The 15,389-nt window shown below is 43.6% G+C and overlaps 1 protein-coding gene across 9 annotated transcripts in view; it reads left to right on the top strand.

The window, feature by feature from the left end:
- The window catches only part of dlgap1a (discs, large (Drosophila) homolog-associated protein 1a), a 654,490-nt gene that overhangs the window by 631,377 nt on the left and 7,724 nt on the right, over window positions 1-15,389 (top strand). For all 9 annotated transcript variants that reach the window (XM_080194324.1, XM_080194322.1, XM_080194325.1 and 6 more), the window contains 2 exons: window positions 6,378-6,469; window positions 6,733-6,885. In XM_080194324.1, the coding sequence (XP_080050450.1) occupies window positions 6,378-6,469; window positions 6,733-6,885 (245 nt within the window). The remainder of the gene's footprint in view (window positions 1-6,377; window positions 6,470-6,732; window positions 6,886-15,389) is intronic.

The following is a 15,389-nucleotide window of genomic DNA, read 5'->3' as shown; positions in this document are numbered from 1 at the left end:
TCTAAATGTATTAAAATGACATTCCTTACCTGCTGTGGCGGAAAGTGTGGTCCACAAGTGGAGTGAACAATCACGAACTGGTTTTTCAACTAGCAAACACCAATTTTTGGCTTTCTCCCAATATTTTCCGCCGCAGCCCATCATGACATCCCCCACAAATGGGGCTGGGAAATCTCACCCCTGGATGCACCTCAGATCTAACACTGGCATCAGATCATCACCCAGCAGAGCAACATTAAAGATGATCGGGGTGATGAGCAGAGTGGAGTGCTCTGCAGACCACAGCATGCTACGCTGCACAGTGAAATTTACTATCTCACTGTAAAGAAGACTATCCTTCGCAAGACCTTCAAGAAGCTAGATACAGAATCTGGCATCTGTAGAGTGCTGTGAACAGCTCACGTTCACAAGGGATAACATTGAGATGGCACGGGCAAACCTTCAAATTAATAATTCCAGGCGCTGCCAGTGACGTCCCAGGAACATAGAAAATAAAACAGCAAGTTTAGTTCAGTGAAAACGATGATCAAATTGAGCAACTGTACCTGGAGGATAATGCAGCATGACCTGGGAAACAAACAACAGTGCAGCACAGGAACAGGCCCTTCCACCCTTCAAGCCTGCACCGATCATGTTGTCCTATCTAGACCAACTGCTTAAATAAAGAACAAAAAACAGTACAGCACTGGAAACAAGGACACAGAGGATTGGAGTAGAGGTCTAGTTGCAGTTTTCCCACCAAGACCACCTAGCAGGAGGTGTAGTTGAGGACACAATAGGTAAAGTTTTTTTTGGCTTTCCTCTTGGGCCAGGGGGAGACCCAGGCAACCCCCCCACCTGTCTATTCTCTTTCCATCTCACCTCACCCCCACATTCAACATACCTGAGAATTGCAGTCCAATCTCTCGGTCTCCAACAATGGCCTTCTGCTACTCTGAATTGATCTTGTGGTCAGTTTCAGGAATGAGGTTTACAGATAATAGTTTGCTGCCTGCCTGAAAACCCATTTGTCTCTTACTGAGCCCGATTCAAAATCAGCATCTGTGAGAGTGACTTTTTTGTTGCATTTCAAAAGGTAGGGGAATTTTAACTCCCAAGTGGGTTGGTTTTAGGTTGAAAGATAAAAGTTGTAAGATTCCCACAGTATTTCCCAACACTTCAGTTTTAGTGAGGGCAAGATTGTCTGTGAGTAATCTGTTTGCTGGAGGCAGATTGATCATTGTAACATACTGTGATGAATGTGGTGAATTTGAGGACGTTTTAACAGGGATTTGAATTTAACACCACTCAACATGGGTTTCCTGGTGAAATTTGCCACCCAAATAAAGGTGAGATTAAGCAACACTTCATATTTATATTGGGCAGTGAAAAATTGAAGTAAGGGCTTCTTGCGTATAGCTACTTTCTCAGCTCTCTTTGGCAAACATTTTTCCAAGAGTTGTAGTGAGTGTTAATTGTATTTAATTGTTATTCGGGGGTAGACATTAATTAGAGATTAAGGGAACAGTGGGAGACACTCAATGCGGAGTCCTCCCTTTATCCAATGGGGATATGACATCTTGGGTGTGACATGAGGAAATCCCAACTAAGTTGATTTACAGACTCTGCAGCCTGGTTTTTGATTTGATTTGATTTGATTTATTACATGTATTAGAATACAGTGAAAAGTATTGCTTCTTGTGTTCTATACAGACAAAGCATACTGTTCATAGAGAAGGAAATGAGAGAGTGCAGAATATAGTGTTACAGTCATAGCTAAGGTGTGGAGAAAAATCTACATGGAGGAGTCCATGTTTGATATTTATGTAGAGTATATGAGAGTTTGCATTATTTTCCATTATCTGAAGGGGCTGCTATTCAATTTCTAGTTACACTTTAGCCCCACATTATTAATCATGAGCTCTGCCCTCCCCCCACCATGTGGAGGCAGGTGGACAAATCAGAGGAGTCCCTTGTTGGACTGCTGCTGGGGTTTGCCAAGCTGGCCATTGACAAAACATGCAGTGGGCATTCAAGTGGCTCACATGGCTTGATTGCCTGCTTCTTTTCTGTGGCTGCATCCATCCCAGTTATCCCTGGTGAGGGAGCATGCCTTGTCCACCGGTAAGTACACTTCAGGCTGTCAACGACTAGCTGGCACCAGGTGTTAATGGGTGTGGGGGTACTGGAGTGCACCATCAATCCCATAGGAATGTCATTTTAAGTTTCAAGTTTCCTTTAAAGTTGTACGTATGAAGAATCAGTCATGCCCCTTTCGAATGGGGTACCTAATTGGTGATAGGTTCTACATATTAGATATAAAAAGGAACAGACTGAAACTGTAGTCATTTGGTCAGGAAGTAGATGTTTGTGTGTAAATTAAAGCCTATTAAAGTGCAGAAAGATTGGTCCCGGTTCTATCCATCACAATCAGACTTTCTGAAATATATCAGTGAGACACATTGCATAAATTTGGAAGATTGCAGATGAGCAAATTCATGACAGAGACAGCCATAGGTGCTTCTAATTGGAATTCAGATTAGCAGGGAAACCACCATTCACAGTAGCAAGGCCATTAATGAGGTGCTCAGGAAAATGGAGAACAGCAGAACGGAGAATATAATTTTTTTCTTGACTGTGTTTTTCATCTGGGGTGTCTTGTAGGTTTACTGTGGGTACATAGTTAAGTGCTAAAGCCATTTGTGCTAAAAGGTTCTGCTGCAAATAAAACAGGAGAGAATTACATATGAAGTGCATTATAATGAGGGAGAGTTGCGTATCATCAGCCTCACTCTCCTGTCCTGACCTATTCTGATCCAGTGACAAGACAAGTCGAGATGGATGGAGAAAGATCCAGCTCCAGTGGGTGGCCAAAATGCCTTATGTGTGTTGTTGAGGTCTATGCATTCTACAACATGATGCTGATCTACATCAAGGCCATTGGACCGTAGATTGGTTTCACTTACCCAGGCTGCAGAATCAGTCTTTGCATACCAGGGTAGACCAGTCCCTAAGTCACCGATGGTAGGAGGTCCAATGGCTGCCCTCACCTGGTTTGGTCAAAACAGTTTCCCAAGAACATTGGCCACTATCAAATGCTAACAACGACTTGGACTGTGTGAAGGTGATGACCAGTATAGAATGAGCTACAGCCAACCTGTGAGAGGTGCTGCCTCTTTCTTACACATCCAACAGAATAAAAAAACAACAGGGTGCGAAAGGTACTAACCACATGAGACAGTGTACAGATAGAGACTCCAGTTACAGGTCGCATGGTGGAACAATGGTTAGCACTGCTGCCTCACAGCACCAGGGACCTGGTTCGATTTCCAGCTTGGGACATTGTGCCCTGTTTGCACATTTCCCTGTGTCTGTGGATTTCCTCCAAGTGCTCCGGTTTCCTCCCGCTGTCTAAAAGATGTGCTGGTTAGGTGCTAAGTTCTCTCTCAGTGCCGAACAGGCACCTGAGTATGGCAGCCGGGGGATTTTCACAGTGATTTCATTGTGGCATGAATGTAAGCCTACTTTTGACACTAATAAATAAACTTTAAACTTCCTTAACTGTTCTCAAGCCTCAGATAGAATGACACATTCAGCATCCTTCAAGAAGACCTTCTTTTTGCTGGACATGGTGGCAAATCATTGCCCATCAGTGAGAATGTCACTACTGCCTTCAATTTCTTTGCCTCTGCCTCCTGAAGTCTGCCCATGGTAGCTGTTTTGGGGTTCCCTCATGATGAGCTGTTTGCCACAGAATTGAAGCATCAGCAGTGGTTCAGTTGGTATCGCTCATGCGTCTGAACCAGAAAGCATGATTCATGGGGAGCCCATCCCAGTGAACTGAAATGATCCTATTTCCAATATAATTACTTTAAAATGTGAGAATTTGTGAAGCCATTCATCTGCAACCCATCGGTTTTCAGAGCCAATCATTTTATCAGAAAAGGGGCAAGTTATTGTGTGGCATATTGGGCAGGTATATCTGCAATGATGATATTTGTGCGAATGGTTACTGTTGGAGACGCAATTCATGCTCTGAATCATATTGACATCATTTCGTGGCTCCCATTGTGACTAGAAACATTTACGAGAAGGTTGAGTTGGGTTCAAGTCCTATCCAAGACTTGATAGGACTTTATCTAAATTCTATGTTGATGTTCCAGTGCAGAAGGGAGGGTGTGCTGCACTATTGTACATGCCATCTTTCAGATTAAATGTCCTGTCCGAGGTCCTACCTACAAACAAAAGGAAGGGATATGAAATGGTTGTGGGAAATAGGCAATCTTGCCAGCCAAGATATTCGGGCTTGTAGCTTTAAGAACATAAGAAATAGGAGCAGGAGTAGGCCATCTGGCCCTTCGAGCCTGCCCCGCCATTCAATAAGATCATGGCTGATCTGTCGTGGCTCAGTTCCACATTCCCGCCATCTCCCCATAACCCTTAATCCCCTCTCTTATCAAAAACCCATCAACCCGCTTCTTGAAAATATTTAGCGAGGCAGCCTCCACCACTTCAACGGGTAGAGAATTCCAGAGATTCACCACCCTTTGAGTGAAGAAGTTCCTCCTCAACTCCGTTCTAAAACGCCCCCCCTTTATCTTGAGGCTGTGCCCCCTAGTCCTACTGTCTTTTTTGAGCGGGAAGAGTCTCTCCACCTCTATCCTATCCATCCCATTCATCATCTTATACGTCTCAATGAGATCTCCCCTCATTCTTCTAAACTCCAACGAGTACAAGCCTAGTTTATTCAGCCTCTCCTCATAGCTCAACCCCCTCAACTCCGGTATCAGCCTAGTAAACCTCCTCTGCACTCCCTCCAAGGCCAAAATATCTTTGCGCAGGTGCGGCGCCCATAACTGCATACAGTACTCCAGCTGCGGCCTCACCAATGCCCTATACAGCTGCAGCAAGACCTCCCTACTTTTATATTCAATCCCCTTCGCTATGAAGGCCAGCATCCCATTCGCCTTCCTGACCACCTGCTGCACCTGCAAGCTGGGTTTTTGCGACTCATGCACAAGGACCCCGAGGTCCCTCTGCACCGTCGCCTGCTGCAGTTTTTCGCCTCGTAAGTAATAGTCCTTCCTACCATTCTTCCTACCAAAGTGGACCACCTCACACTTGCCAACATTAAATTCCATTTGCCATTTCCTGGCCCATTCGCCCAGCCTATCTAGATCCTTCTGCAGACTCTCCACACCCTCCGCACAATTTGCCGTTCCCCCAATCTTGGTGTCATCCGCAAATTTTGACACCCTACACTTGGTTCCCTCCTCCAGATCATCTATATAAATGGTAAAAAGCTGAGGCCCCAGCACCGACCCCTGGGGCACTCCACTAGTCACCATCCGCCAATCCGAATAGCACCCGTTGACCCCCACTCTCTGCCTCCTATTTGACAACCAATCCTCTATCCACGCTAACACCCTACCCCCAACTCCAAGTCCCCTGACCTTCTGCAATAACCTCTTATGAGGTACCTTGTCAAACGCCTTCTGAAAATCCAGAAAGACCACATCCACCGGCTCTCCTCTATCGACCGCCCTAGACACATCCTCATAGAACTTTGTTTTTTATTCTTTGAAGATCAATCCCAGAAATTCCCCATTTAGTGACATCCTGGAGCAAGTGAGTGCCCCTTATGCTGCGAACATATACCATTCATTTGGTTGCCTGGGTCTATGGTAGACAGTAATTACAATGTAGACATGCCGGCGTTGGACTGGGGTAAACACAGTAAGAAGTCTCACAACATGGACTCTAACCAGGTGTTGTGAGACTTCTTGCTGTGTAGACAGTAATTGCCAGGATGCATCCCTGCAGATTTTCTAGGTAAGTACTTTGAACAAAGTGACACAATCCAATAGCTGAAAATGTTTATCCCAAGATCTGTGCCAACCAGGAAAGGCTCCAATAACCTACTTTGTGTTGTCAGGTGATCTCAGCTGAAGGTGTGGTACAGGAACACCAATAGGCCTCAGTATCTTTGGGTTAGGAAGGGTGGGGGGGCGAAATAATTTGCTGATCATTGTTCAGCAACTCTTGCTTGTTTATGGATGTTGGGTGAAGATAAAATCAGGTGGGAGATAGCAATATCCTGAAAATTTACTTATACAGATTTGGAATCAAAACTCAGTTGGACTCTCCAGAGCTTAGCATAAATAAGATAATGTAACCTTTTCTTTAACAGAAAATGTAACTGATTTCAGGTCCTCTGAAAACCAGTATCATAACAGTTTCTGCAATGTTCCTTAAATGCTTTTTAACAACCCAAAGCATTTCTTACTTGTGTGACACAGAAGGCATATTTCCATCCAACATTAACTTTGCTATTAAATTGGATTCTTGCTATGTAGTGTGCAGTTTGTTTATCACTTCCTCTTATTGCTTTACTTTAGTTTTGGGGAAAATCCGAAGTGCAATTGGAAGTGCTCAGCTCTTAATGTCCCAGAAGTTCCAACAATTCAGTGGACTATGTGAAGAAAACATGGTATGTGAATATTACCTTAATCTGCATTCCATCATTCTCATTCTGGCCAAATTACTGTAACCATGACAGCATTGATTCACCCTAACAGTGACTGACCTGAATAGTTTAATCTCCAGTTAGCTTTTATTTCGCTGGTGTAGCTGAATCAATCAAAACGAAAGGTCTAATGGTAAAAAATGCATACATGTGTGAGACTGCGCGCGCGCATTCTTAGAAAATAAAATAAGTGCCAAGCTTACACATTCTTTTCCTGCTGTGCACAGAATCCGAATGCTTGTCCTCGACTAACCTCCCAAGACTTGGCAGGATTTTGGGACATGTTGCAGTTGTCTATTGAAAATGTCAGTATGAAATTTGATGAGCTGCACCAACTGAAAGCAAACAATTGGAAGCAGGTGGAACTCCCCGAAAAGAAGGTAACAAGAATATTCCCGATGAATCAACACAAAATGCATTTCATTAATCCGCAGTGTTGTCAAGTTATTCCTTTAATGCCTTAGTGGTTGCACACATCTATTTTAGATGATAATTATAATGGATGCCAAAATCAGGAGAGATTCTGTGCCGAATAATTACATGAAATGCAATGTACCTCGAGCACCATCTTGTCAAGTAATGCTACGAAATGTAATTTTAAAGAGTATTTTGGAGTGTTCGGCTAGTGCATAGACTGAAATCAATTAGCTCGGTATGTATCACAAATAAGACTGCATGGAAGTCCATCACTAAGGGAAATCAGTACCTGAATAATAATAGGCTGTCTGTAGACATGAGTTTGGGCACAGACATTGTATATTTCCGTGAAGTGAAAAGGCAGGGCAGACAACATCTGAGATCCCTGGATGATGAAAGAATTAGAGAATAAGATGAAGAAGAAAAAGTGTGCTTATGACACATGTTAGGCGAAAAAGAGAACAAGGCTAAATATAGAAGGTTCGGATGGGAAGTGTAAAAGCAAATAAGAGAAGCAGAGAGAGTATGGAGAGACTTACTGTGAACAAAAAGGAATATTCAAAAGTAAACCATAAGCACATAGGCAGTAATGAAATGGTAAAAAGGGGAGTGGGTGAATTAAGGGTTTAAGCATGAAGGAAGGGAACATAGTTGAGGTAGCAAATACTTTACATCAGTTCTCACCAAGAAAGAAGATTCTGATCAGGTAAAAGAAGAGATAATTCAGAGAGTTGAAGGGTTTAAAATTGAAAAGGAGGAGGTATTGGATACACATTCTGTATTTAGAATTGATAAGACTGCAGGACCGGATGGGATACATCCAAGGAGACTGAGGGAAGTGAGAGTGGAAATTGCAGAAGCACTGGCCGTCTTTTTCCAATCTTCCTTAGGCTCAGGAGTATGCCGGAGGATTGGAGAATTGCAAATGTTCCACCCTGTTCAAAAATGGTGTCAGGATAAGCCCAGCAACTGCAGGCCTGGCAGTTTAACCTCAGTGTTGGGAAGCTTCTACAAAAGATAATTCTGGACAAAATTAATTGTCACTTGAGCAAATGGAAGTTAATTAAAGAAAGCATGCACAGATTTGTTGTGTTTAACTAACTTGTTTGGGTTCTTCAGGGTTGATGAAGGCAATTTTGTTGATTTGGTATACATGGACTTCCAGAAAGCATTTGATAAAGTACCACATGACAGACTTGTGGGCAAAGTTATAATTCATGGAATAGAAGAAACAGTAGTAACATTGATATGAAGCTGAGAATCACTAGTGGTCTCCATTAGCAGAGACCAGGCGTGATGGCCATGTCATAGGGCTCAGAGACCATTGAAGTCCCCAGGGAATCAGAAAAATGTCTGGTAAGTGTCCATCTGGCTATGCCCAAGTGGCACTCCGACAGTGCCAGTTGTGCAGTGCTAGTGTGCCGGGGCAGTGCTAAAGGATGGGACTTGAAAAGGGGCGATTAAGGGGGTGGAGTTGTGAAGGATGGGGCATGAAGAGGGGCTGTGAAGGGGCAGGGCATGAAGGGGGGAATGTCAGGAGTCATGATGGGGCACCAATTGGGAGGGCCCCAATGTCCCCATGTTGGCAATCTGAGTCAGGGAGGGGTTGGAAAGATATGCCGTCAATAAGGAAAGAAGATGCTGGTGTCTGAGGGGGGGAAGGAGGGGGTAGTCTCCCAGTGATCAGAGGACCTTTTCAAAATGGCGCCCAATCGCTTTGCAGCTGGGGTCACCAGTATGTTTGGGCCCTGCCACTCCCAGAATTGGCACAACTCACCACTCTCCCAACAAATGACTAAGTGCAGGACAATTGCCGTCCAAACTACACTGGACAGATCAATGCACATTGCTCTGCTTTTCTCACCATTATGATACTTTGTTATTTTTTGGGAAGATCGTGGCCCTTATGTTTACATAGGGTGGAATGTCGGATGCCAGCCAGGAGTGGGTTAGAATAGTGAAGTCTGTAGGTAACAAAGTCATTGATGAGGCATAGGTAGTTGGATTTTTACAATAATAAGACCATAATGAATAGGAACAGGCAATGGCTGTTGCGTCTGCTCTGTCATTTAATAGGATCCAACATTCTTCATGTCCATGTTTCTGCCTTTTCCCCATAACCCTTGATTTCCTTATTCATCAAAAATCTGTCTATCACAGCCTTAAATATACGCAAGAGATGGATTTTACAAACTTGCTTGTCCTGAAACCGTAAAATCCCATTCGAGGTCAATGGACTTTCCTATTGTCCGCCCCTCACCTGCTCCGATTCCTATAGTGGCAGGGCGGTAATATCCCACAGTTCTCTGTGGCAAGGAGTTCCAAAGATTCTCAACCCTCTGAGACAAGAAATTCCTCATCTCAGTCTTAAATTGGTGCCTCTTTATTATATCTTTGAGCTTGATCTTCATCATTACTACTGATATTAGATTCTTAATCCAGATTTGTTTGTTTTTTCACTGCGCATTCTATCATACTTTAACAACTCTCATTCTGCATCCCAGTTCACCAAAAATAGTAAATGTTCCTTTTGTCACATTTCTACATCATGCTGCATCTTCTGAAACACCCTTTTGGGCCTCCACTTTGAACAAGATTTAACCTCCCCCTGACCCTCTTCCTTTTCCTTCTTCCTCTCTCCTAAACCTCTTCTTCCCCATTCAGTATCTACTTCCCTATAAAGCATTAATCTGAGGCATCTGTGATGAGATGGAAGTATATTCAGTTGTCATTCATTGCTTCATAACTTCTACAACACCACAAGAACCCATTCAGAAGTATTGAAAACCAGTAAGTGCCCAAACCAGGTATTACCCTGCATAGGAACATCAGATAGGACCTTCATTTGTTTAAAAGAATGCTAAAGATAATTAGTGATTCACATGCTTTTTAAAGACTTAGTTCATTATTATTTTAGTTTTATGGCTGTCCTACATGTCAAGATCATTGTAGCCTTTCATGGTTAATGTTTAAATTGTGTTGCCTATAAATTATGGATAGATTTTCCCTCCTCCAAATTCAGTTCAGATCGAGATATTTAATTGAAATAAACATATGTTTGTGTTCAGAATTCCCAAATAACGTATACATGTGACAAAATGTAGCACACTTAACACTGTTGATTATAATCAATATATTTATTTAACTCATGTAAACTCGGAATTATCCTGCCATTCTTGCAATATTCTATGATTCACACACAAAAAAAATGATTTTACTATTCATGTAGTGTTATTTTGTAACTTTTGCTGTAATTTTTGTGGTATATTGGCACAGTAGGGGCAACATAGTGTGTTTTTTAGCACTGCTGCCTCACAGCACCAGGGACCCGACTTCAATTCTGGCCTTGGGTCACTGTCTGTGTGGGGTTTGCACATCCTCCCCGTGTCTGCGTGAGTGTCCTCCAGGTACTCCAGTTTCCTCCCACAATCAAAGATGTGCAGATTAGGTGGACTGGCCGTGCTAAATTGTTCCTTAGTGTCAGGGTGATTAGCAGGGTAAATACGTGGGGTTACGGAAATAGGCCCTGGGTGGGATTGTTGTCGGTGCAGTCTTGATGACTGAATGGCCTCCTTCTGCACAGGAGGGATTCTATGATCTGTGCCACTCTGAAGCATAGAAAACAAGAAGGTCCCAGGCTCAACCTTCAACTCCACAGAGATAGCAATGAAGCTAGTGAGATGCTACAATTTGACCAAATTTCTATGGACTTGGCAGGGCAGAAATATAGCCAAGGCCTTTGATCCTAATTGAACAAAGAACAAAAACAGCCCACGAAACAGGCCCTTCGGCCCAACGATCCCGCGCCGCCATCTCAACACCACCAGTCCCCCTCTCCACCCATGACCCTTGTCTAATGTTTTATGGCCATCCAGATTGAGGGAAACTGATTTAGGGACAATTTATTACTGTCAATCAGCCTAAAAGCACATCTTTGGGGTGTGGGAGGAAACCTGAGCACCCGGAGAAAACCCATGCAAGCACGGGGAAAATGCGCAAACTCCCACCGGAGACAAGTCCATGTGTCTGCACAGCAATCAGTGATAGTCACTGAGCTGTCGTCTTGCCCAGTATCTTGTCCAGTTTAGGCACACATTAACGACATGAAGCACTAGGCCAATCTCGAACAACTAAGAGCAACCCAAGTATGACCCATCGCGTGTATGCCCCTCGTTGGACACAAGGTGGACCGACTTAAAACCTGTGAATGAAAAGGAAAAAAAACATTATTATTGTACCATATCCATTTACCTTACCAGGGACACCCCAATGCTAATGACCCTTATTTAAAACAATCTCCTATATCCACCCATCTCCAACCCACTCATGTGCCTGTCTAAGTTACTCTTAAATGACTCTAGCGTGTTTGCCTCCACCAGCTTACTTGGCAGAGCATTCCATACCCCCACTACCCTCTGTGTGAAAAACTTCCCTCTAATATCTGTGTTATACCTCTCCCCCCTCACCTTAAGTCCATGGCCCCTTGTCCTACGTGTCTCTATCATAGGAAATAGCTTACCTCTGTTTACTCTATCTATACCCTTCATAATCTTATATAACCTCTAGTAGATCCCCCCTCAGTCGCCGTCTTTCAAAGGAAAAGAGCCCCAATTTCTTCAATCTTTCCTCATACCCCAGTCCTTCCATACCAGGCAACATCCTGGTAAACCTCCTCTGCACTCTCTCCAGAGTCTCCACGTCCTTCCAGTAGTAAGGCGACCAGAACTGGACACAGTACTCTAAATGCAGCCTAACCAATGTTCTGTACAACTGCAACATTAGACTCCAGCTCTTATATTCTATACCCCTTCCTATAAAGGCTAACATACCATAGGCTTTCTTCACCACACTCTCCACTTGCACTGCCACCTTCAAAGACTCGTGCACTTGCACCCCCAGGTCTCGCTGCGATTCTATACTCCTTATGGGCTTACCCTTTATCATATAACTTCCCCCTACATTATTCTGGCCAAAATGCATCACCTCACATTTATCCGGATTAAACTCCATTTGCCATGTATCTGCCCAATCTACCAGCCTATCAATATCCCGTTGTATTGCCAGACACTGCTCCTCACTGCCTGCCAATCCAGCCATCTTGGTGTCATCAGCAAATTTGCTGATCACACCACCTACTCCCTCTTCCAAATCATTTATATACACTACAAAGAGAAGAGGTCCCAGTACTGAGCCCTGCGGCACACCACTAGTGACAGACCTCCAGCTAGAAAAAGACCCCTCCACTACTACTCTCCGACTCCTCTTTGCAAGCCAGTTCTCTACCCATCTAGATACCTGGCCACGTATCCCATGAGCTTTAATCTTCTCTACCAGCCTACCATGAGGGACTTTGTCAAACACCTTACTGAAATCCATATAGATGACATCAACGGCTCGTCCTTCGTCGACTGTTTTTGTCACCTCCTCAAAGAATTCTACCAGATTCGTAAGGCAAGCCTTCCCCTTTACAAAGCCATGCTGCGTATCCCTAATCAGATCGCAACGCTCTAAGTGCTCATATGTCCTATCCTTAAGAATCCTCTCCATCAACTTGCCTACCATTGACGTTAAACTCACCGGCCTATAGTTACCCGGGCTATCCCTCCTACCCTTTTTAAACAACAGTACCACGTTCGCTATCCTCCAGTCCTCTGGGACCTCACCTGTGTCCAAAGAAGAGACAAAGATTTGCGTCAGAGGCCCAGCAATCTCATCCCTCGCCTCCCTAAGCAGCCTAGGATAAATGCCATCGGGCCCCGGAGATTTATCGGTTTTAATGCTACCTAAAAGCCCTAACACTTCTTCCCTTGTAATCGATAGATCTTTCGATTGGTCTACCGCTCCCTCGATGACCATACCAGACATCAAGCCCCTCTCCTTCGTGAATACCGACGCAAAGTATTCATTCAGAGTCTCCCCCATTCCCTCTGCCTCTAAGCACAATTCCCCACATCTGTCCCTGAGGGGACCGATTTTACCCCTAGCCACCCTTTTGCTCTTAAGATAGGAGTAAAACGCCTTTGGATTCTCCTTAACTCTACCTGCCAAAGCCATCTCATGCCCCCTCTTTGCTCTCCTAACTCCCCTTTTGAGATCCCTCCTACTCCCTCTGTATTCCTCCAACGCTCTCTCCGTTCCCAGTTGCTTAGACATGACATACGCCTCTCGTTTCTTCCTAACCAGGTCTTCTATATCTCTAGTAATCCACGGCTCTCTAATCCTACCTTTCCCATCCTTTCTCCTAACCGGCACATGCCTTTCCTGCACTCACTGCAGTTTTCCCTTGAAAGACTCCCACATGCCTAACGCGGTCTTGCCTTTCAACAGCCTATCCCAGTCTGTATCCCTCAGCTCCTGCCTAATCTAGCTGTATCTAGCCTTCCCCCAATTTAGCACCCTCCCCTTAGGACAGCTCTCATCTTTTTCCATTCGTATCCTAAAGTAGACGGAGTTGTGGTCACTATTAGCCGCATGTTCGCCTACCGCAACCTCAACCACCTGACCCGGCTCATTGCCCAGAACTAAATCCAGTATAGCCCCCTCTCTTGTCGGGCTATCTACATACTGCTGCAAGGATCCTTCCAATACACATCTTACAAATTCCTCCCTGTCCGACCCCCCAGCTCTAGGCACCTTCTAATCCACCCCAGGGAGATTAAAATCTCCCACTACAACAACCCTGTTCTTCCTACACATATCCAAAATGTCCCTACATATACCCTCTTCCACTGCCCACGGGCTGTCGGGCAGCTTATAGTACACTCCTAGCATAGTAATGGCCCCCTTCCTATTCCTCAACTCAATTGCTGTCCAACGATCCTGGTTGAAAGTGGGCATTAGGATATTGAATAAAGACAAAATTGCACTTAACTGTAATGTACCCCCCCCCGCTTCCACCTCCATGATTGAAGGCTTTCCAATATTAATAAACATGCAGAGCGTGATACTTAAATAAAATGATGGAACAGAATGCTTCATGTGTCTGAAACATTACCCAAGTATGAGCTTTTCTTACAGGTGAAGATGAGGGAAGGGGAATAAAATGGGATGGAAATAATTTGCTTTTAAAACAAGGGTTTTTTAAAAATTGTTTCTTTCAATGTCAGATTTCTTCAGCCAAGACAAGAAAGGATTTGATACAGTCAAACATGAATAGCCAGTAAACAGTTGTATTAAACTGAGCTATTTAGAGGAACAGTAAAAATGAGCTATTTAGATGTCACTGTATTACAGTTTAGATGGACAGCACATTAGCATCTCAAAACATAAGAAATGTAGCAACTTGTCTACATCTTGAGAAGGAAATGGCATGGCTAAGTAATTAGCATATACTTTTAAATGTAAAGTACTTACCACAGTGGTCCATGTATTTGAAAAATTGAAATTTCCCTTTGTTGCTCTGAATCCCACCTCAAAAGGATGCTGTCTGCCAAGAACAGGAAACTAAAAATACATTTTTTAGTCGCATGTAAGTTTATTTTATGTTGATACTTATCACCCTTCATGTTGCTAGGTCCTGGCATATGCCTGCTCCACAACTAAATTTACAAAAGCAGATCACTAGTAGGAGTAAAACATCGCAGATGCTGGCAATCTGTCATAAAAATTGAAAATGATGGAAACACTTAGCAGGTCAGGCAACATGTGTGGAGAAAGAAACCAAAATTTGAATTTTCATAGGGATAGAGAGGTTCTCCTTCTTAATGAAAATAGTGCCAGAGACCAAATCTGCAGTTACCTTAAACCCTTTAAATCCTTAAGCTAATCCCAATTGCCCGCATTTGGCCCATATCCCTCTATACCCTTCTTACCCATGTAACTGTCTAAATGCTTTTTAAAAGACCCATCTCTATTACTACTGCTAGCAGCTTGTTCCAGACACTCACCACCTTTGTATGAAAAAATTGCAGTAAGAACTTCTTACTATGTTTACCCCAGTCCAATGCTGGCATCTCCACATCATGAAAAAGTTGCCCCAATGGACACTTTTGTATCTCTCCCCTCTCACTTTAAACCTATGCCCTCTAGTTTTAGACTCCCTACTTTTGGGAAAGGATATTGACTATCTAGCTGATCTGTGCCATTCATTATTTTATAGACCTCTATAAGATCACCCCTCAGCCTTTACACTCCAGAGAAAAAAGTCCCAGTTATCTAGCCTCTCCTTATAACTCAAACCATCAATTCCCAGTAGAATCCTAGCAAATCTTTTCTGCACTCTTTTTAGTTTAATAATATCCTTTCTATAATAGGGTGACCAGAACTGTACATAGTGTTCCAAATATGACCTTACCAATGTCTCGCACAAACTTCATCAAGACAACCCAACTCCTGTATTCAACGCTCTGACCAATGAAACAAGGCATGCTGAATGCCTTCTTCACCACTCTGTCCATGTGTGACTTCACTTTCAAGGAGCTATGAACATGTACCCCCAGATCTCTTTGTTCTGTAACTCTCCCCAATG

The sequence above is a fragment of the Carcharhinus amblyrhynchos genome, chromosome 8 (assembly GCF_965287045.1).
Source record: "Carcharhinus amblyrhynchos chromosome 8, sCarAmb.v2.hapA, whole genome shotgun sequence".
In the NCBI taxonomy this organism is placed as follows: Eukaryota; Metazoa; Chordata; class Chondrichthyes; order Carcharhiniformes; family Carcharhinidae; genus Carcharhinus; species Carcharhinus amblyrhynchos.
The sequence above is the reverse complement of the archived record's forward strand: the minus strand, read 5'-3'. Positions and strand labels throughout refer to the sequence as shown.